General features: G+C 36.3%; 1 protein-coding gene across 1 annotated transcript; it reads left to right on the forward strand.

The window, feature by feature from the left end:
• Positions 1-5407: 5407 nt before the first annotated feature.
• Positions 5408-6443, forward strand: LOC129475344 (putative P2Y purinoceptor 10). Its single transcript, XM_055267439.1, is given in 2 exon segments — positions 5408-5790; positions 5792-6443. Coding segments are annotated over 2 exon segments (1035 nt in total).
• The last annotated feature ends 18126 nt before the right edge of the window (positions 6444-24569 follow it).

Genomic DNA, 24569 nt, shown 5'->3' on the forward strand with positions numbered 1-24569 from the left:
AGAAATTTTTGTTTAAAGATAAAAATTAATTATAAATTACCAAAGTTCGTACCAGCTAGATTTTGAAAGCTAATGAACAATTTTAAGACCAATGCCTTTTTTACTTTGATTGAACTTACTGTTTTTAAGTTTCTGATACCCAAAGAGAAGAAGATAGGAATTCTGAGATGACATCATTCATTTATCTATGATACATGTTTTGTCTTACAGTAGTTTTGAATTTTTTGGAAACATTTTTTATATAAGTGCATAAGCCATAAAACAGCGGTTATTCTGAGAATTAATAACTTTTAAATTGATTCTGCTAGATAAGAATGTTTTAGTTATAAGTTTATTAAATTTTGTCAAAGACCCATTGTGGTAAAAATATATATTAAAATCTTAACTTTTCATAATGTCATTGAAAGAGCTGTCACACTCATCCAATTGCAGAAGTTTGTTTTTTTTTTAACATGAGATCTTGAACAGTTTTTTTTCTAAAACCTAAACACAGTGCAATATTTTTGTCATTATCTTTGTTCTGTTTTATTATCACTTTTGTCCCACATGGTCTAGACAGGAGAAATAAGTGAATGTGGATAAACAGGCCAGATTATATTACACATTTATAAAAGTTTAGCTAAAACTTTTCTGTGACTTTTCTCACATCTGAAGTAGAGAAGGAAACATCAATGATTTATTTAACTAGATGATTCACAATATTTGTAAGGAGATAATATACTGGGCCTCTCAGATAAACACAATCCTCGGAGTATCAACAGTGTGTTAAATCAGTGATTTTGAAATTGTGGCCCCTCGATCACATGGAAACTTCTTAGAAATACAAATTCTTGGGCCGCATTCCAGGCCTATTGAATCAGAAACTCTGTGGGTAGGACAGCTCTCCAGATGATTCTGAGGTATGCTTAAATTTGAAAAGCACAGTTATAAACCGAGAATGATAAACTCTGTTTAATATGATTTGTGACAAGGTAGATGAAGTTACTTTTGAGCTGGGCCTTAAAGAATGAGTCATAAGTCCTGGAGATCTATTGTACAGCATGGCAATATAATAACAATGTATAGTATACTTAAAATTGTTAAGAATGTAGATTTTACATGTTTTCATCAAAAAATGGTATGTGAGGTGACAGATATATTAACTTGATTTAAACATTCCTCAATGTACATATATCAAAAGATCACATAGTACACCATAAAGACACAATTTGTCATTTATAAAAATTAAGAATGAGTCAAAATTCTCTACACTATATTTTTCCTTTAGCTAAACAAATTTTGATGCATTTTGGAAAACCAGTAGATTTGACATTGTGATGTTATAAAAAAGAGCATTTAATTTGAAATTTCCTATAAGGTTCCATCCTGGAGTATAATTTAGCATTTTGCATCAAAATCCCAGCAATTACACTTCTAAGAACTTTTCCAAAGGAAGTAGTTGCTCAAATGTACAAAAATGGGCATAAAATAAGGTTTATCAAGGCATTGTTTCTGATAGTAAAAATTGGGAATCTACCTGTCTACTACTTAAATAAATTATGGTATATATTTCTGATGGAATTCTCAGTATTCATTAAAATTATTATTTAGATATTTATTTATTGATGTGGAAGAATATTTACAATAATTATGTTTAAATGAATTAAAAATGATTATAAAATTATATGTCTATGAGTCAAATTTGGTTAAAATAGCTATATATATTAATTTATAGCTCCACGTGCATAGAAAAAAAATTAGTATGGAAGGTTATACACCAAAATGTTAACAATGGGAATTCTGGTTTTGTTTTTCTATACACACACACACACATATGCACATGTATATATATGTACACATATATACACACACATTTAGAGAGACAGATAAAATTTGTTTGGTTTTGCTTTTCTCTGTTTTCTAAAGTGAAACTCTATTTCTTGTGTGGAGAAATAATAAAAGTTTAAAAACAACATAATCTAATCTAAGATTTTTAAGCAAGCTTCTTATACAATCTTACCATTAGTGACTAGAAATACTCATTTTAGAAAGCATTGTATTTGTCCTGGAAAAAACTAATTCATCATACAAAAATTCACTGTCAAGGTTAGTGGTCTAAAATCTGGCATCGGTTTATTTCTCAACATTTGCATTATTATTAGATAATTAACAAAAATGTGGTTTTCATCATAGAAGCTTTTAGAAAAGTAGAAATTGCTCTGCAGTATGAAGCAAGTGATCCTGGTTGAGCTGTTGCCACTAACTTTCTGTGTGAATTTGAAAATTTTAGTACCCCGTTTTTTGACCTTGGTTTTCTCAAATAAAAATAACTCAATGAGAACATTTTGATGGCTGTTAACAGCTCTAATATTCTAGGAATCTAGAACGCATTTAGAAGCAAAAATATGAGGAAGTATGGAGGCTGAAAAAATAAAATAAAATAACCCCAAACCCTCTAAAAGACACTTTAATGGATTCTGCTTCTGAAGTTACACAGGATGTTGCTGGTACTTCTCGCCCTGTATGATTTCTCCCTTAATGGAATTTTAAATCAAAGTACGTGTTAAATGTCGAAAGGTATTTGAACCTTGGTATAGTTATGACACCTAGTGGTCACGTCAAACATCACAGCTAAATTCTAACCCCCCAGACACTCATTCACTTCGTTTCATTGGGATCTTTTTTTATTTTTTTCAGATGCATTTATTCATCATGCATTCAGTTATTCGCTCAACAAGCACTTAGTGGACCCTTTACATGTTCATGGCACTTTACTATAAAGGAAAGCAAGAAGTAAGATAATATGTCTTTGATATGTAGAGGATTGCTATGTATTTAGGGCAACAAAATAGACTCCACAGAAAGGCAAGTAACTACACCATGCTGAATTTGTTAAGTGCATTCTCACTAAAGAAAATGATCAGAACTATGGATAGTCTGTGGACAGCCAGAGGAATGGCTTGCAATTTGGAGAGATCAAGAAAGGATTCATAGAAGAAGTGGAACTTGCCTTTATTGGGGCCTCAGTTTCCCCATCTGAAAAATAGCAATAATATTTTGTTGTTTCATAGAATTGTTATCAGAGATTGAGACACAGTATATATAAAGTACTTAGCATAGCGCCTAGCCCAAATTAGGTACTCCGTGATTGTTAATCATTTTATAACAAAACTAAAGACTTCATTTATATTAACTTTTTCTTAATTTTATTTTATTTCAAGTTTACATGGTGTTTTAAAATTTAAACTGAATGTACAGAACACAAAATCAATTATTTTAGTTAGTTCAATGGATAAACAGATAACCACAAGAAAAGATAGTGTTGGCTCTGTCTTTAGAAGAACATAATAAACAGTTTAGATAGAAATAAGCTTCACTACTTTTATTTTTAGCTAGAAATAAACAGTTTACTAGACTAACTGGCTGATTCAGCAAAATAGCTAATTCACAGAAAAAAAAAAAATCATTCAAAGTAGCTGTTTGCCTGAATGAGCTAGTTGTTTTACTGCAATGAACTGTCAGCTCAGTAAATACAGTCTATCTGGAAGCTCCGTGTAGTCAGTGAAAAGACATCAAATAGATTGTTTGGCACTGTATGGACTGTATGTGGGTAGACTGCTTTTGTATACTTTTTAATTGGTTGTGTTTGAGACACTGTCTTAAATCTTATGCTGCTTTCTAAACTCATATTTCAAGAATTGTTGCAAAAATGTCAATTTACTTTTGTACTTGAGTACTAGGTAGTGTTAATTCAGGCTGTCTCATTTTTTTTTTAATTCCATAAACATGTGTAGCAATCTAACAGTGTTTGCAAGCAACAACAAGTACAAGGGGGTGTTAAAACCCGACTTATCCTTTTGTTTCTGCAATCAGAGGCACAGTCATATATTTGCTAAAAGCATCAAACATTTATGTAGTTAAACTGTCGTGTTCAAGGGTAAAATAAACTGTACTGCAGTGGCTTTTTGCCAAAACCCATAATGTTCTGACAACAAAGAAAACCAAGAGCAAGGACCATGTCATATTATTTAGAAATGAGTGTTTAACCTGAATAAGAAAGATTTGAGAGAGGACAGGATTGCTGCCTTCAGATATTTGAAAATGTGTAACATGACTTTATTTTATTTGGCCTTAGCAGGCAGAAATAAGTTGAAATGATAGAACAGATCTGACTCACTAAAGGGAAGAAAATTCTAACTATTGATTTTTGGTTTTTTTTTTTTTGAGACGGATACTCGCTCTGTCACCCAGGCTGGAGTGCAGTGGTGCGATCTCTGCTCACTGCAAGCCCCACCTTCCGGGTTCATGCCATTCTCCTGCCTCAGCCTCCTGAGTAGCTGGGACTACAGGCGCCCGCCACCACGCCCGGCTAATTTTTTGAATTTTTAGTAGAGACGGGGTTTCACCATGTTAGCCAGGATGGTCTCAATCTCCTGACCTCGTGATCCGCCCACCTCAGCCTCCCAAAGTGTTGGGATTACAGGTGTGAGCCACCGTGCCTGGCCACTACTGATTTTTAAAAGTTGAACCACCTACAATAATAGTTTTCACAGGACTTGCCCTGAGAGCTGAAAGAGAGATAGCTGCTTTTTACTGTATCTACTACCAGATACACTCTAGTTCTTCATATACTCTGGTAGTTGCCTAAAGTAGTTGCAAGGATAGTCCCAATAAATGTGAATGTCTGAGGTTGCCATAATTATGTTAATAAACACAGAACTTTAGTTATAGGAGCTTCTGAAAAGTACAATGACATATAAGGAAGACAAATTTTGCCCTCTGCCAAATTCTGAAGGAGGCAAAGGTTATCTGAGTAGCACTGTCTTTTCCAAGCCCCTATCATTCTGAGGACTGGTAACCTGCCAGCCCTTCCCCAGGCTCCGATCCTATGTCTTATTTGCAAAGGTTCACAGATTTGCCTTGGCAGTCACCTATTTACAAGGTTGCAGTTGACAATAAATTAAATTTTCTCTCACCCCGGGTTGATGATGAGGGATTTATTTAGAACTTAAAGTTTGAAAATACAGATGAAGACAGTAAAACTAAAGTGTGTAACCTCATGACAGTTTTGAAATTTATGTCTGGGGGCTGTTTTGCAGTAGGGTCTTGCCTGTTGGTTAGGTCTACAAGTTCGATTGCTTCTTTGTTAAATACTAAGGGAAAAATATAACTGAGCTTATTGCAAAAATACTAATCTTTTGGATTCCTGAAAATATCATCCTCAATACTGTTATCTATTTGTAGATTGGTATGTTATTTTTAGTTTACGTAGACGCTTTTGAATTTATAAAAGTTTACACAAATTCTTCTTTATTAGAAAACAAATATATTTGTATACCCAAACATGAACTGACATGCCCTTAAATCTAATTTTCTGCCGAAATCGTCATTCTAACACTTTACTAAGGAAGGAACATAAGTCTTCAAGATGGGAAGTAACAGCACAAACAGCACAAGAGCAAAGTGCACTGATCTTCAAATGCCATTTCAGTACTCCCTCTATAAAGCTACCTATATCCTCATATTCATCCTTGGTCTTCTAGCCAACACTGTGGACTTGTGGGTTCTGTGTCGCTTCATCAACAAGAAAAATAAAGTCATCATTTTCATTATCAACTTCTCTGTGGCTGACCTTGCACACGTGTTGTCCTTACCCCTCTGGATTTACTATGACATCAGCCACCACTGGCCTTTCCAGGGGCCCCTTGACCTAGTGTGCTTCTACCTGAAGTATCTCAACATATATACCAGCATTTGCTTCCCGACATGCATCAGCCTTCAGAGGTGCTCCTTTCCCCTCAAGTGTTGTAGACTGGAAGCATAGGTATGACGTGGGCATCAGTGCTGCCATCTGGGTCATCATGGAGACTGCTTGTTTACCATTTCCCATTCTGAGAAGCACTGGCTTAGCCAACAACACCAAATACTGCTTTGCTGCCTTAGGGCTTCAGCACATTAGCATGGCTTCCTCCCTTGGCATAGTAACTGTAGCTGAACTTGGAGGGTTTGTATTACCCATTATAATTATTACTTATTTCACATGGAAAACAAGAAAATCTTTATGGGAATTCCAAGTTCCCCCTAGGAATACCAAAGAGAGGAAAAAGGCTTTGAGGATGGTCCTGATGTGTGAAGTGGTGTTCATTGTGTGTTTCACTCCTTACCACCTCAACTTCCCATTCTTTATGACGATGAAGGAACATGTTTTTTTGCACTGCTCTTTTATAAAGAGCATTCTCTGTTTCCACGTTATTTCCCTGTGTCTTGCAAATCTGAATTGTTGTCTTGATCCAGTTGTATATTATTTTATGACCTCAAAATTTCATGATCAATTTTCAGATCATGGCAGCTTGGTTCTTCAGTCATGTATGAGATGCAATGACAGTACCTTAGAAATTCATCAGAGGAAGCAGGATCTTCAAACTATCTCTCTTGAATGTTCGAATGATTCTAAGACAATATAATCAAATAATTAACTAGAAAAATCGATATGCTCTATTAGTGTATCTATGTCATTTTGAAGATTTTTCTAAAAAATGGTGTTGAGTATCTTAAACATGGCTCCTTCCCTTTATCCTCAAAATGATCCTTCTGAAGAAATTATACATGCATATATTTTCTGTGAGAATGGAAACATATTGTTCTATGGAGCATGTGAAAAAAAATATCTTTCCTTACAGAAGATGATGAGCAACAGAATGAATTGCACACCTTTTTCCTCAGCAGTAGATTCAATCTTTTCTTCTTCTTCTGAGAGAAACAAATATACATTGAAAACAGGTAGACATAGGTGAATTGTCCCAACACTGAAAAGTGTACAGGAGAGCAGTATGACCATAGCTTTATTTAGAAAATATTCACTACTTGAGCAAACAAGATTGTAGAGAAAAGGCTTTTTAATATCAATATGAGTTATGTGAATTAACGTCCTTGTAACTTGGAATATCGATGAGATTTTTCTTTTGTTTCCTCTGGGAAATAAACAATTCAGATGAACCTCAAACATCTCAGCAGTATCATGGGATTCACACAATGAATACACCTTAAACAAAAAATAAAGTTATGTCCTTATATATTTCACAAACTTGAGTTTCAGGGCTTACAATGAAGGTTTTTTGCTTGATTGTCTGTGAATATGTATGAGGTGATGTAGGTTTTTATATACCAGCACTCATTCAGAAAATATTTTGTTATATTTGTTCATTAAAATCAACTGTGCCACAGTCTGCCTAAATTGATTGCTGTATATACAACCTCAGTCACAACTCTACTTGACATGTTTAAATCAGAGTTAATTTAAAAAAATCACACACATGCCTATATTATTTCAGTGCTAAACTCTACCTAAGCCTCATTTTTTACAAGTAAAGATATATTTAAGGACAGCGTGGGTGAGTCGAATCTTATTATAAATGCCAAATGGAAATTTTCTATTTTTAAAATCTCTGTGACTAAATCATTTTATAATACAAATTATTCCCATTGGAAAATTTGAAACAAATTTTCATGTATTGGATTTCATCAAAATGATACTTTAAAAAGCAGTGGTTAGTTTTATAAAATTATAAAGGGTTATTTTCTTGTCCTTATAAGATTATAAATTCTCAAAATGGCTTGTTATATTTTCTTTTTTGTTATAGCAATTGTTTATCAAAACAAAAACAGATAATATTCACCATGGGGTTGGAGGGAACAGACTAAAACTTAGATATTTTGAAATCTGCTAGAGATCTGTATTTTAGAAAATTGTATTCTGTAGAAATGATTGTGTATCTCTTTAAATACCGGAACATTTAAAATATCACTTTAGTTGCAGATATTTCTAAAACATATATATTTCCTATCCACTTAAGCAGTTTGTTAAACAAGGGACCATGGTGTATGAAAGAAGCACTAATCCAGATTCAGAGGAGCAGGATCCTAGTTTTAGGTCTCCCACAGATAAGCTATGTGATCTTGAGCAAGTTATTTCTCTTTGGGTTTCAGTTTCATTATCTGTACATAAGGGGGCTGAACTAGATGAAATAAATATGAGACCTAATTTTTAGAAAGTGCTTTCTTTTTCTTTCTTTCTTTCTTTCTTTCTTTCTTTCTTTCTTTCTTTTTTTTTTTTTTTTTGAGACGGAGTCTCGCTCTTGTCACCCAGGCTGGAGTGCAGTGGCGCGATCTCGGCTCAATGCAACCTCTGTCTCCTGGGTTCAAGCAATTCTCCTACCTCAGTCTCCCGAGTAGCTGGGATTACAGGTGCCCGCCACCACACCCAGCTATTTTTTTGCATTTTTGGTAGAGACGGGGTTTCACCACGTTGGCCAGGCTGGTATTGAACTCCTAGCCTCAGGTGATGCACCCACCTCGGCCTCCCAAAGTACTGGTATTACAGGCGTGAGCCACCGCGTCTGGCCTAGAAAGTGCTTTCTAAGTACTAAAGACATTTACAAATGTTTAAATTGGTGTTGTTGTTAGCAGTAATAGTATTGTTATAATTTAAGGAGAACCAACTCTAACATTTAATATACTCTTTTCAGAGTGACCGAAGGTCATCATTATAAACATTAGCTATTGTACTGTATACATTGCTTCTTTCAGGGCTATTGAAATCTGTAGGATTGTTCGTACATACACTAAAATAGCCCCATGAATTTTTTTTTTTTTTTGAGACAGAGTCTCCCTCTAATGCCCAGGCTGGAGTGCAGTGGTGCAATCTCGGCTCACTGCAACCTCCACCTCCTGGGTTCAAGTGATCTTCCTGCCTCAGCCTCCCAAGTAGCTGGGACTACAGGCATGTGCCACCATGCCCAGCTAGCTTTTTTGTATTTTTAGTAGAGACGGGGTTTCACCATATTGGCTGGGCTGGTCTCGAACTCCTGATCTCGTGATTCACCCACCTCGGCCTCCCAAAGTGCTGGGATTACAGGCGTGAGCCATCACACCCCGCCAAATTTTTAAAATTTATATAGTGGTTATATCTCCACCTTTTAAAGCTCTCAATACTCATTTCTTGCTACAGTCAGTACGCCTATCTGACGCAGTCTGTAGTGTTTTGATGAGTTCTAATTTTTTTGTTTTTTGTGGCTTTGAAAACACTAATCCAGCTAGTTAGAACAGAGTTTTAACTTAATAAAAATGAGTAAAATCCTGCTTGTTTTATTTGGAAATAATATGTGTAGAAAAGGGAAATCTCCTATAAAACAGAGTGTGGGTTTTAATTTATGAACTTTATGACATCTATTCTGTCAATTCGGGACTAATTGTGCTTGCTTTCTGGCTCTGTCAGCTATATTTTGATAGGTGGGGTTGCTGGATATGTGAGTTCTGAATCGCTGAGGTATTAGCTGGTTTTGATGCCTAAAATTTCTTGGAATATAAATATCACCACACACACACACACACACAAACACACACACACACAGATATAGTTAAATTTCCAAAATAATTACTTGTTTCACCAAAAGCATAGTATAGTCAAAACTACTTCTGTATTGCTTTTAGTTAGGTTATTTTCTATTTGTCATAACGCTTTAAAAAAAAAAACAACATTTGCTCATTCTGTCCACTGCTTCCTTCCTCTTTAGGGGCACTTCGTGAAAATTCCCCTATGTATCTGAAATCCTATTTGAGATACATTAATCCATTTTTTGAAATCAGCCTGTTATTAACATGAATAATGATCATTATCCATTAAGTTTAGAGAAGCAGAGAAAACAAACTTGCTTGCCAACTCTAAGTTATCAGAATTTTCTGGAAATCTCCTATTTATACTTAGTTCTAGAGAAGGGACTACATGCAGTAACTAATCTATTATTTCTGGGGCCAGTCATATGTCAACTCCATCTCTCTACTTCCTGTTCCCTGAAACACTGTAGTATAAGAGTTTAAATAATGGCAAGATTGGGTCTACAGCTTAACCACTTGATACTAATTAGAGCTGGGTTCTAGTTTTAGCTCTGCTCTTTCTTAACTGTGTGATCTTGAGCAAGACAATTTACCACTCTGAAGCTGTCTTCTCATCTGCTGTACCATGGTAATAATATCTGCCTTTTCTGCTGCATGAGACTGTTGTGAAGATCCAGTAAGAAATGAAGATGAGAATTCTTTTAAAATCATAATGACTATATAAGTACGAGGACACATAAAGAGCATATAGTATTAAGAATGTAATCAGGGAGGGGAGATAAAGTGCCCTCCTCAACTCATAGCAACACAGAGGATATTAATAAATATTTAAACCCCTTATTTGTGGCATAGAAAATAATGAAGGCTTGAAGTGGCGCTCAGGGTCAAGACAACACTAACTGAGGCCCCTTGAAGAGAACAGAAAGGAACCATTTAACTGGGCCCCTACCATCAGTTAGTTAGGTCCAGTTTTCCAGTATAGTGAGTTATGCTTAGGGCCAAGGATCTCTGAAAAATGCAAATATCAGAGATTGAGCATAGCCTCAGGGAAACAATGGAGATCCTATATTGTATAGTCAGTGTCCCCTATAAATATATTCCGTAGATGGGAAGCCAGGTCTTTAGAACTTGGGGAAGGAATGAATTTGAGACAAATCTAAAAGAACTTTACAATTGCAAAGGAAACAGCTGAGGGCAGGAATAGGTTACCTAGCGGTATTGTTTGGCCATGTATAGATTTGCTGAGGGGCCAAAGTAAGGGTTCAAAGTACTTTCTTCATTCAATGCAGTTCCTACAATCCCTGGTCTGGTTAATTATGTCGAATAACCAAACCTGCATAAATATAAAACAGGAAAAACTCAAAGTCTCTTGAAAAATCATTAAACATAAGTTCTGGCTCTGTTCATACTGTTTCCCTGACATGCTTGCCTTTACCCCTCCTCTCTATGTAGTTTTACAAATCATCTATGATTCATCTTAAATTCTATTTCCCTGTGCAACCGTATTTTCTCTCCTAGACTCTAAAGTCCATGAGGGCACCCACAATTTATTGTACTATATGACATATTGAATTTGAATCTAGTTTCTTACAGGGAAAATAAGAATTTGGTAGTTTATCTTACTGGAATGATTAGGGCCTGCATATTTCTCTCTCTATGGAAGAAACAGAGTGACTATATAATTAGTCTAGCTCTCCCAGTGTCATACAAAAATGGTAGGTGCTCAATGAATGCCTGTTGAGTGGCTTAAAAGAAAATACATAGTGATTGGTTAGATGACCAAAAGACTCGTCCCTATACAGTTGACATCAATAAATATCACAAGGTTTATGCATTAATTCCCTCTGTCTTTAATTACTATGACAACCACTAAGAGCTATGGGCCTTAAAAGAGATTCTTACAACTAATATCTGTCATTACAGTCACTGTATTTTGGCCTATTCATTGAATTTGTTGAATATAAATAAGACCAATGTCTGGCTGGCTCTCAGTTTCCTAAGTAACAATACTCTAGTACACTCTGACTTCTGTAGTTATGTAAATGTCTAAGCTGTGCTTTAAAGATGTTTCAGGATGGTTACTTCTTTTTTGCTTTGACTGTGGTTGTTGCTATTAACAATGAATAATTTATGCATTCTTTTATTCATAGGAAAATGGTGGTATTAAGGGGTGAGTGAAGAATAAAGACAATTGTTACAGTATAAGTTATTCTTTCCCTCTTTAATCTATTTTCCCAGTTCATTCTTTTATTGCCAGTGAATTCAATAAAGTGTTGATAAAATCAAGACCTGTGTGAATTTCATCCGAGCTGTTTGCAGTACCACCTTTCTGTAACTTTTCTATTAGCCAGGACCTGCTACTGTTCTTTTTTTTTTTTTTTTGAGACGGAGTCTCGCTCTGTTGCCCAGGCTGGAGTGCAGTGGCGCAGTCTTGGCTCACTGCAAGCTCCGCCTCCCGGGTTCACGCCATTCTCCTGCCTCAGCCTCTCCGAGTAGCTGGGACTACAGGTGCCCGCCACCACGCCTGGCTAATTTTTTGTATTTTTAGTAGAGACGGGGTTTCACCGTGGTCTTGATCTCCTGACCTCGTGATCCGCCCACCTCGGCCTCCCAAAGTGCTGGGATTACAAGCGTGAGCCACTGCGCCCGGCCTACTGTTCTTGCATCTACTCCAGCTTGCCATTCGGAGGTTCTAGCTCACTGTTCTGAGGTCACTCTGTCTCTTCTGGATCATTCTTCCCCTTGGTTGGTGGTAGTTTCCTGGCTAGGCCCTCACTGGACTTTTGTGGGTTTGTCTCACCTGGGGAGCAACAAGAAAGTTATTGTTCTAATCACATTCTAGGCTCCAACATTTGTGAATTTGGGTTAATAGAAGAACAACCACGAGAAGGAAGAGAAGGCCACAAAAGCAACACATACAGCCTAGGACCAAAATGGGAATCAGCATACAATGAAAATTTAACATTTTTATTGGTTATTGGTGTGGTAGCTTATAGGCTGATTGCATGTGGCTTCAAATGGCATTTAGTATCACCTTTCATTTCCTTAGCTCAGCATGCCTCCTTTGGCATCCAATTAAAATGGCAAAAACAAAACAAAACCAACCAACCAACAAGAAAACAAACAAACAAACCAAAAGGACAGTAACAGAGTACTTGGCCTGGAAATTTGTCTAACCGCAGATTGCTTTACCAAGCCACCGCTGTCATCCATTTCTCTATTTCAGCCAAATTAGATTTTTCACTCTCCTCCAGGCATCTCTTGGATTTTTCCGTCTCTGTGACCCCTGACCCCTCTTCTCAGAATCTACTCACTGCTTCTCAGCCTATTTTTTAAAATTTTTATTTTTATTTATTTATTTATTTTAAGACAGAGTCTCGCTCTGTCGCCCAGGCTGGAGTGCAGTGGAGCGATCTCGGCTCACTGCAAGCTCTGCCTCCTGGGTTCACGCCATTCTCCTGCCTCAGCCTCCTGAGTAGCTCCTCAGCCTATTTTAAACCCAACACCTTTCACCGTAGGTCCAATCTAATCTAGAGATGTTTCCCTATTCCCATTACTCTTGGTGATGACTTTTCCTTTTGTGCTCCTATAATACCACCGGCTGTGCCACACTGATCATACTTAGCATAACCGGCTTAGAATCTAAATTTGGAAGGACTCTTAGAAATTGGCTCTATATAACAAAAGGTTAAGGATGGAGATTTAGTTTAAAAGAGTCAGGGAGGTGTGGGGAGTTCCTTAGAACATCTGACTTGATACCATATTGGCAAGATTGAGAAAATGCTGCTTGTTGATATTATGCAACATTATACATAATATTATATTATATAAAATATATAACAAACTGAATTATATTATTATATATTATATAATAAATGTTATATATAATTATGTATTTGTTGATGTTAGGTATGTGTTGATATTAACCTCTTTAAGCAGCAGGACCTGATGGAGATAGGGAGAGCTACTACCCTCCCATACCATTCCTTGATGTAGTGATCATCAAATCCCCTTATTTCAGGGAAGGAAACAAAGCCAAAGCATTGCCAGAATGACATAGTTAGTGATCCCATAAGTTGTATTAGAATGGGGACTCAGATGCAGATACCCTGATTCCCATGATTCCCATTCCTGTTCTCTTTCCACTACCTTATGTTGCCTTTTGGGTTATTTAATTTATGCATATGTCATTTTTGTTTTATTACCAAAACTGAGTCTCTTAGGGGCAAGGACTGAATCATATTCATCTCTGTTTCTCACAAGATAGTTTAGCACAGGACTTGGGCATCAGGAAAACAATGTATAAATAATTATTGATTGGTAGATTTATTTTGTAGGCCTTTATATATTTTCTTGATAATTATTCAACTCTATTAAACTAAATAATAATAATGCTTCAGGCAGCAAAATTAAGTGATCTCCACTATGTCTATACCAGCATTCTAAAGCAGAGTGTGGCAATTACTCTCTGTGAAACCTTGGGCAAGTCACAGTCCCTCTCTGGGGCTTGGTTTCCTTATTTTTAAAACCATGAGGGTGTAATACATGATTTCTAAGCTCCTTTTAATTCTAACATTCCAGTGAGGCTAATTTATAGAGTTTTATTTATTTTTTTAAAATATCATTAGCACAAGAATATTTTACAGGAGCAGGGTATGGCACAATAATTACTATGTTAACAAGATGCAATCCCCAAAGTTCAAACTAGATCAGTTAGCTTTTTTTCTTTCTTTTCCTTCTTTCCTCCCTTCCTTCCTTCCTTGCTTCCTTCCTTCCTTCCTTCTTTCCTTCCTTCCTTTCTTTTGTTTTTAAACTTGATTCATGACAGCTCTCTGTTTTTGGCTACCAAGTCCAATTTTGAATGTTAGTCAAACATCAAATTTATAAACTGAGTCAAATCAATATACAGATATGAAGACAAAATGAGATTAATCAAACCTCACTCTGTCAAACAAATTGATTTCCCTTTTTCACTGTTAACTTTATGTTCCAACAATGAGAAATTATTTATTTCTATATTTTCCTACCAATGCAGTCTCAAAGAAGGCTGTAGGCATTAGAGTTGGGCAACCCCGGTTTTAAATGTCAGCCTCACCCTTAACTATTTGACTTTGGGTGAATTACTTGATCTTTCAAAATTTTGGTTTCCTCACTGGGAAATGAAACTAAAAATTCTTACTTTGCAAGATTGTCATGAGAATGAAGAGAAAATATACATGAAAACTCTTAGTACAACATATGGAACTTAGGTGTGCAAGACATCCTAATGATGGCAATCTATGTCATGTGTAATTGGTATTAGTAAGGAACAGGTTTTTATATTTCACTCTTTTTTCTTTTTTTTTTTTTGAGACAGTGTCTCACTCTGTTGCCCGGGCTGGAGTGCAGTGGTGTGATCTTGGCTCAATGCAACCTTTGCCTCCAGGGTTCAAGTGAATCTCCTGACTAAGCCTCTTGAGTAGCTGGGATTACAGGCAACCGCCACTACACTCAGCTAATGTTTGTTTTTAGTAGAGATGGAGTTTCCCCATGTTGGCCAGGCTGGTCTCAAACTCCTGCCCTCAAATAATTCACCTGCCTAGACCTCCCAAATTGCTGGGATTATAGGCATGAGCCAGCATGCCAGGCCTATATTGCACTCTTTTTATGTGCTTCTAATACTTCATTTCATTTATCTGTAGTTACTTTTGCAGTTTGGATATGAGAATGGTGAAAGAACATGAAATAACCTCCTCCCTTTGATATCCTTATCTCCATACAGCCTACCAATTCAGGTTGAAGAACTACATGAGAAAAAGATGTTAGGAGGGATGTTTAGCTTTGGCTCAAAATGAAATAGAAACATGAGAGCAAACTGTAAGCATTTAAAATAATTTGTATGAGCTGGCTCCCAGCACATGCAGGCTCTTTATCCCTATGCATACAAACTGAATTATCAATATCTAATAATAGATGCTGATTCATGGACACATTTCATCTTAGTCATATATAAACAAGCCCTGGGTGAGACAACTATTTCCATGAGAATTGGAACTTTCTCTCATCTAAATTTCTGAACTTTCTACCATTTGTCTTCGTATTCATTTCTTGATTTGACTCAGTTTGTAAATGTGATATTTAACACTCAAATTGAACTTAGTGGCCAAAGACAGAGACCTGGCATGAATCAGTTTTAAGAACAAGAAAGAGAGGGGGAGAGAGAGAGAGAGATAAAAGAAGAAAGGAATGGGGGAAAAAGAAGGGAAGAAGAAAAGAAAGTCACAAAGTCACTTGAAAAAGTAAGTCATAAAGTTATAGAAAGAAACCAATTTACCAAGCTCAAAGTTGCCCTGAACCATCAAAATGGTAGTAATTATTCTAATGAGAACTCAGATTGTTTTCAGGGTCCCAGGACTGGGTTCTGCCCTGTTTCTGTTTCCTCTCTGGCCCTGAATCTGTTGCTGATAGACATGCTGGCAACTGGATTTGCTGATAATTATGAAACAAAGTGCTGCTACTGTGGAGAAAAGGGCACTAGCCTGGGAGCTAAAAGACCCAAGATTTAGTCTACGCTCTTGCGCTCATTTCCTGGAATGTGACACAAATTATTAGTCCTTTCTGGACCTCCATTTCCTTTTCTGCCAAAGAAGGGACTTTCTATTTCTGCCATGCAGTGGCTTAAAAACAGAATATCATACTTTCTTAGCAAACTCCAGGCACTCTGATGCAAGTGTGTGGGGTGAGAAAACAGTAAGGTACGGAAGTCTTGGGGTAGAGGAGTGAGGGCTACAGAAGGTTCAGATTTCAAAGAAGCAAGGATTAAAGAATGATAGATGTTAAACCTGCTAACACCGCAACCAGGCCCTCTTATTCATCCTCTGCTTATCCGGATCCATGTAGACCATAAGAAACAGTACACTGGCCGGGGGAGAGCTAAGGAGGAATGAACAGGGAACAGAACAAAGTTCATTCAAACTGAGAAGTAAGAAATGCCTGCCCTCTCCCTCTTCTCTTGCTAGAAAGTTCTACTGAAACTGGCTTCAAAACACTAATAAAAAAGGTAGGTTGCAAATCAATGTGAACATTACAATTTCATTTTTTTATATAAGTAATGGGAAGAAAACAGCCCAGAATTATAATAGTGGTTACCTCAGAGCAAAAATAATTTGTATGCTTTTATAAAGTTTCCAATTTTTTTCACAATAACCCCCTTATGAACTCCTCACTCCACTCTTGATCCCCAAATCCGATTCGTCATAGAGATCCTAGAATATCTTTTTCTAAAAGTATGTATCAGGTCATGTGAATCTCTTGCTTAGAAGCCACCAGTTGATTCCTATCACACTTATAACACAAGCCAAACTCCTTACTGCAGTCAAGACTCTCCATGATTACTTGGCATAAGACTACCTCTAGGAGCTTATTCCCTATCACCCTTTCTTCCTGGCCCAGTCTACTTCAACTATTCTTCAAATTCCTGAAGCCCACTCCCACCTTAAAGCCCTTCTGCTTACTCTTCTGCTTCCTGGTATGTTCTTCCTGCAAGTTTTCACATGATTAATTTATTGTTATTCTCATTCTCAATTTCAAAGTGACATAAGCAAAGAGGTTTTCCTTGATTCCCTTGTTAACATTAGTCCTTCACAGAAACCTGTACTGTTCCTACATACCATTTGAATAATTTGTCATTGCAATCAAACATACTTTTTTTTGTTTTGCTATTTCACACTGATTTGCAAGCTCCTTGAGGATAGGGACCATGTCCCTCTTGCTCACCACTTAGCACTGGAGAGTGTTTAACTCCATTCATGAAACATATTAGGTGCTCAATGTTAGTTGAATGAATGATTCAATCAGTCAACATATATTTGTAAGAAAGACAAAAAGACAGAGAGCACATTTATGGTGATAATTCCACCTCTATAGTACATCCTTGGTGGTGTGTGTCCCCAGTATAAATGACCATTTGCAAAAAGAAACTGGTTCTAGAAAACACACTTTATTCCTTAACAGTGTGAGTGCTATATTTTTGTGCATACCCAGTGTCTAGGTCCTCTGAAAACTTGCTGATGAATTCATAAATATTAAATACCTATTCTGCCTCATAGGTCAGCCCCTTACCCAGGAATAATGTTCTAAGCTTTCATTAGAAAGCAGAAGCTTCCTTCAGTTTCTAACAAAATGAATAAATTAGCTAGGAACAACTTAGTTAAGAACATTGTGGTCTAGCCTCATCTATTATTTTCTACTATGATAAATGGCAAAGAGGTTGCAATGCCAGTAAGTTGGTTTCAGAAGAACTACAACACCATACTATTTACTTACACTTTACACTCAAAGCCACACTTGAAAGAAAATTAATTATTTGAATTTGATAATAAAGGGCATGGAATCAACTTAAGTGCCTATCAATGATAGGCTAGATAAAGAAAATGTGGTACATATACACCATGGAATACTATGCACCCATAAAAAAGAATGAGATCATGTCCTTTGCAGGGACTTGGATGGAGCTGGAGTCCACCATCCTTAGCACACTAATGCAGGAACAGAAAACCAAATACGACATGTTCTCACTTATAAGTGAGAGCTAAATGATGACAAGACATGGACACATAGAGGGGAACAACACACAACAGGGCCTGTCAGGAAAAAATAACTAATGGGTACTAGGCTTAATACTTGGATGATGAAATAATCTGTACAACAAACCCCCATGACACAAGTTTACCTATTTAACAAACCTGCACATGTACCCCTGACCTTAAAATAAATGCTTAAAAAATGTCTCTTATAAAAGCGTCTCTCTGATGGACAATGTAATCGTTAATATTTACACACTTTAGAGGAGGGAAATATATATTTGATAGGTCTGGAGCCAACAAGAGTAAGATTCACAATCAACTGCCACTGTGGAAAACATGGATATCATGACCCATAAGAGCTACAGCTTAATCTGATTCCTGCAAATGACACTTGCCTATATTAAGGACAAGGCGACATACAAATGGCCAACAAGCATATGAAAATTGCTCAACATCACTAATCATCACAGAAATGCTAATTAAAACCATAATGAGATATCCTCTTACATGAGTCAGAAGGGCTACCATTAAAAAGACAAAAAGAAAACCAGATATTGGCAAAGATGTCAAGAAAAAGGGAACTCTCATACACTGCTGGTGGGAATATAAATTAGTACAACCTTCATGAAAACCGTGTCAAGTTTTCTCAAAGAATTAACAATAGAAATTCCATTTAATCCAGCAATCCCTCTACTGGGTATCCACCCAAAGGAAAAGAAATGCTAGAATGACGTCTGCACTCATGTTTATCACAGCACTATTCACAATAGCAAAGATATAGGACCAACCGATGATTGGATAAAATATGGTACACACACACACACACACACACAATGGAATACTACTCAGCCTTAAAAAAGAATGATTTCATGTTTTTTTGCAACAACATGGATGAAAATGGAGGCCATCACCTTAAGTGAAACAACTCAGATACAGAAAAATACTACATGTTTTCACTTACAAGTGGAAGCTACACAATGTGTAAACATGGACATACAGTGTGGAATAATAGAAAATGAAGACTCAGAAGGGTGGGACAGAGATGGATGATGAGAAATTACTTAATGGATTCAATGTACATTATCTGGCTGGTGGATACCCTAAAAGACCAGACTTCACCACTATGCAATCTATTTATGAAACAAAATCACACTTGTACCCTATAAATGTATACAAAAAATTTTCTTAAGAAAGAAGAGAAGCAATTCCTTTTTTTGGAGGCTTTCCAAACAAGAAAGGCTTTTCCAAAAAGGAAAGGCAGGGTTTGTCAGCAAAAATACCCTAGTAGGTAATGTTTTTCTTTCACAGCACTCTCCTCTGTTCTTGTAATTGAGGGACTTCCATTTTAATATAGGTCAGCGCTCTCCGAGTTATAGAGAGGTTGTCATTTGAGGAATTAATTATAGGGCAGGGTAGATGGGGAGGGTTGCTGGGAAACTGTCTCTCATGTTCCTAAGGTTCCTGTTATTAATCTAAATTAATTTATTACTTAATGTGGTGACAAACACTCTGGTAGTTATGTTTAAAGTTTAATCTTGCTTTATACTCACAATAGATTTCAAGATAAAGAACTGGAGTTCAGGGACAGCAAGTGACATGCCTACTGTCACACAGAAAATAATCGGTAAAGCTAGAGTATAAAATTAAGCTTGCTAACATTAGATCCTGTGGTACCATGAAAATTACTCTGCTATAGAGGCTTCCAGTGGCCTTAATATAAGCAGACATTGGGAGCTCCATTTGAGTATTACTCTGGTGCATTTCTGTCCTTAAATAAAGAATGAATATAGACACCTGGTGTACATAGGAAGTAAAAGAGGTAAGTATGGACCCTTCTCTACCTGTCTTCAGAAGAAAAGAAAAGAAAAGATATGCTGTTTTTTAAATATCAACATGTATAACAAATTGGTCCCTTGGACAATACTCATTATAGCATTTCTTTTACATTTTGTAATTGTTAATTCTCTGTGTCCACTTGACTGGGCCAAGGGTTGCCCAGATTCAACATTATTTTGAGGTGTATCTGTCAGGGTGTTTCTGAGTGCCATTAGTATTTGAACCAATGAACTCAGCAAAGTAGATTGCCCTCCCCAATATATATATTAGTGGGGAGCATCCAATCCATTGAAGCCCTGAATAGTATAAAAGATGAAGGAAGGAGGAATTAACCCCTTTTACTTCCTGCCTGCCTGCTTGAAGTGTGACATCATTCTTCTCCTGCTCTTGGACTGAAAATTAAACCATCAGCTCTCTTGGGTCTCAGGGCTTAGGACTTGGACTGAATCACGCCACTTGCTTTCTTGGGTCTCCAGCTTGTAGATGGCAGATTATGAGTCTTCTCAGTCTCTATAACTGTGTGAGCCATTACCTCATAATAAATTTCTTCCTATGTAAATCTCTTCCTACTGAGGTAGGAGGCAGGACTTTTTGGTCCAGAGGTGGGACTCAGACACTGGACCAAATTGAGGACTAGCTAAAACAGGAACAAGGCGGAAGCAGCTTTCCATAAGATATGCCCACCAGAGTTCTATGTTAGCTTATCATTGCTATGGCAACACCTGGGAGTTACTGTGATGGCAACACTCAGGAGTCACTGCACCTTTCCATGGCAATGACTCAATAACCCAAAAGTTACTACCCTTTCCCTAGACATTTCTGCATTAATAACACCTTAATCCACATGTAATTTAAAGTGGCCATAAATATAAATGCAAAACTTCCCTGAGCTGTTACTATCAACACACTGCCTGTGGGGTAGCCCTGCTCTGTAGAAGTCACAGAGCAGTAACACTGCTGGAACAGTACCACCACCAGAGCTGTAACACTGCTGCTTCAATAAAGTTGTTTTCTTCTACCTCTCTTTTGTCCCTGAATTCTTTCCTGAGCAAAGTCAAGAATCCTTGAGGGCTAAGCCCTACTTTAGGGCTACCCTGCCCTGCATCACTATTGGTTCTGCTCCTCTGGCGAACTCTGACTAATACACATTCTACGACCAGCTTTCATGTAAAATGCATACTACAGCTCCCTCTATGTTTGCCAGAAAAGTTCATCTGTTGACTAGTACAGAAGGAGGCTTTATGTTCATAGTGTTTGAATTACAATATGAATTCCACAGTGCCATGGAGCACAAGTTTTAACATGTGATTTTGTTTTTAAATTCCCCTGTAGTAATGTTAGTTTTGATATAACACCTGCCCATATGAAAGAAATTCCTGAATGGGGGTGATTTACAATTAATTGTAGGTCAGCATTACATCACCTATGAGTGTCATCTAAAGAGTCATTTTTCTTACCTCTGTTAGTCAAAGTGGTTCTTAACTCTGGCTGTGCATTTAGAATTGCATGGTGAAATGCTTTTTTAAAAAAATGAGGCTTAGAATTCCCCACCCAGGCATTTGATTTAAATTGCCTTGGGTATAGCCTGAGAATACATTTCTCTTTAATTGATGTAAAAATTAAATAATGCAAGACTAATCACTTTAATACGTACAATTCAGTGGCATTTAGTGTATTTATAATGTCATACACCCATCACCTCTATTTCCAAAATATTTTCATTACCATAAATGAAAACCCAATCATTAAGCAGTCACTCTGCATTCCTTCCTCTCCACAATCCTAGCAACCACCAATTTGCTTTCTGTCTCTATGGATTTACCTATTCTGGATATTTTATATAAATGGAATTACACTTTGTGACCTTTGGTGTCTGGATGCATTTATTCAGCATAATGTTTTTGATATCCATCTGTGTTGTAGCATTTATCATCCCTTCATTACATTTTATGTTCAAATGATATTTTATTGTATGGATATACCACAATTAGTTTACCTATTCATCAGTTGACAGATATTTGGTTTGTGAATGTGCAGTTATGGACATTTATGTTGTTTGAGAACACTTGTTTCCCATTTTTGGGATCTATATCTAAAATTGTAATTGCTGGGTCATATAGAATTCTACGTTAAACTTTTGAGGAACAGCAAGATTATTTTTCATTCATTATTTTACATTCCTACTAGCAATCTATGAGGGTCTCAAGTTCTCCACATTCTACACAACACTTACTATACTCCTTTCTAAAAAAAAATATAGTCATCCCAGTGGATGTAAAGTGATTTCTCATTGTGGTTTTAGTTTGCATTTCTTTGATGGCTAATGACTTTGAACACCATTTTGTGTGTTAAGTGACCATTTATGTCTTCTTTTGTGAAGTGTCTGTTCAGATGTTTTGACCATTTTTAACTGGGTTGTTTCTTTATTATTGAATTGTAAAAGCGCTTTATATATTCTAGATAAAATCCCTTATCAGATATAATCTACAACCTCTTTATCCCATTTGTAGATGCTTTTCACTTTCTTGATAGTGCTATTTGATTCACAAAAGTTTTTAATTTTGGTTAAGTCCAATTTATCTATTTTAATTTTATTTTGTGTGTTTTGGGTATCATATAAAGAATCCATTGCTAAATCCAAGTTCATGGAGGTTTATCTTATGTTTTCTTCTAGTAGAACTTAATTCTTATATGTAAGTCTTTGATCAATTTCGAGCTAAATTTTGTATATTGTAAATTTTGTATATCTTTTGTATATTTTGTGTGCCACTATCACACTGTTTTGATTACTATAGAGTTGTAGTCAGTTTGAACTATAAGTTCTCCAAATTTGTTCTTCTTCCTTCAGATTGTGTTGGCTATTTGTAGATCTATGCAATTCCATATGAATTTTAGAATCACATTTTCTATTTCTGTGAAAAATATTTAAGATTTTGATTAGGATTGCAATGAATCAGTAGATTGCTTTGGAGAGTATTACCATCTTAACAATATTAATTCTTCCAATTCATGAACATGGGATGCCTTTTCCAAAGTGGCTGCACAATTTTACATCCCTAACAGCAATCTATGAGGGTTTTAATTTCTCCAAATCCTACTCAACACTTGTTATTTTAGATCTCCTTTAATTTGTTCTAGCAGTGTTTTCTAGTTTTCAGGGTACAAGCCTTGCAGATCATTGGTTGAGTTTATTACTAGGTATTTTTAATGATAATGTAAGTGGTATTTTTTATTTCATTTTTAGATTGTTCATTGCTATTGTGTAGAATTGCAACTGATTTTGTCATGTTGATCTTGTATCCTGAAACATTGCTTGTTTGTTGCTCTAATCAGTTTCCTTGTGGATTCTTCAAGGTTTTTTTACATGTAAGATCAAGTCATAAAAGAATAAATATAATTTTACTTAATCCTTTCTAATATGGATGTATTTTATTTATTTTCTTTCCTAATTTCTCTCACTAGAGCCTCAAATCCAATGCTGAACAGAAATGGTGAAAGCAGGCATACTTGCCTTGTTTCAGATCTTTCAGTTTTTAACTATTAATATAATGTTAGCTGTTTTGTTTCTTTTTGGAGACAAGAGTCTCGCTCTACCGCCCATGCTGGAGTGCAGTGGTGCGACCTAAGGCTCACTGCAAGCTCTGCCTCCCCAGGTTCACGCCATTCTCCTGCCTCAGCCTCCCGAGTAGCTGGGACTACAGGTGCCCACCACCATGCCCGGCTAATTTTTTTCTATTTTTAGTAGAGACGGGGTTTCACCGTGTTAGCCAGGATAGTCTTGATCTCCTGACCTCTTGATCCACCAGCCTCAGCCTCCCAAAGTGCTGGGATTACAGGCGTGAGCCACTGCACCTGGCCTGGGTTTTGGTTTTTTTTTTTATAAACACCCTTTTCCATGTTGAGGAACTACCATTCTAGTGCTAATTTGTTGAGTGTTTTTATCATGAAAGAGTGTTCTGTTTTCCCAAATGCTTTTTCTCACTCTATTATGATCATGCTTTGTTTTCCCCTTCATTCTGTTAATGTGGTGTATCACGTCAATTGATTTTCATATGTTGAACAAATCTTGCCTTCCTGGAATAAATTTGACTGGCCAAGACGTATAATTATTTGAAAATATTAGTAGATTCAATTCATTAGAATTTGGTTGAAGATTTTTGCATTTATTGCAAAGGAACCAAAGGATATTTGTCTATAATTTTCTTGTGATTTCTGTATCTGTTTTTTTAATCCACGTAATGATGACCTCATAGAATGAGTTAGGAAGTGTTTTTTGCACTTTTATTTTTTGGAAGAGGTTGAGAAGCATTGGTGTTCATTAAAAACTTGTTAGAATTCACAAGTAAAGCTATCTGGTCTTGTTTCTTTTTTTCCTTCCTTCTCCTTTCCTTCTCCTTGCCTTCTCCTTTCCTTCTTTTTTTCCTGCTCCTTTCCTTCTCCTTCTCTTCTCCTTCCCTTCCCTTTCCTTTTTCCTTTCCTTTTGTTTCCTTTCTTTTCCAGAATTTTTGATTAATGATTTCATTTCTTTACTTGTTATAAGTCTATTATGTTCTACTTCTTCTTGAGTTAGTTTTGATAGTTTGTGTGTTTCTAAACATTTGTTTTATCTATGTTATCAAATTAATTGGTGTACAGGTGCTCATAGTATAGTATTTTCTTAAAATCATTTTTTTCTCTAAAAATTGTATTTCTGTGATTGTTTTTCCTAGTGTGACTATTTGACTGCCTTCTTATTTTTGCCTTGCATTGTATTTTTTTTATTTTTGTTTTATTCTAATTTTTATAGTACTTACCCTA

This window comes from Symphalangus syndactylus, chromosome X (genome assembly GCF_028878055.3).
Source record: "Symphalangus syndactylus isolate Jambi chromosome X, NHGRI_mSymSyn1-v2.1_pri, whole genome shotgun sequence".
Lineage (NCBI taxonomy): Eukaryota > Metazoa > Chordata > Mammalia > Primates > Hylobatidae > Symphalangus > Symphalangus syndactylus.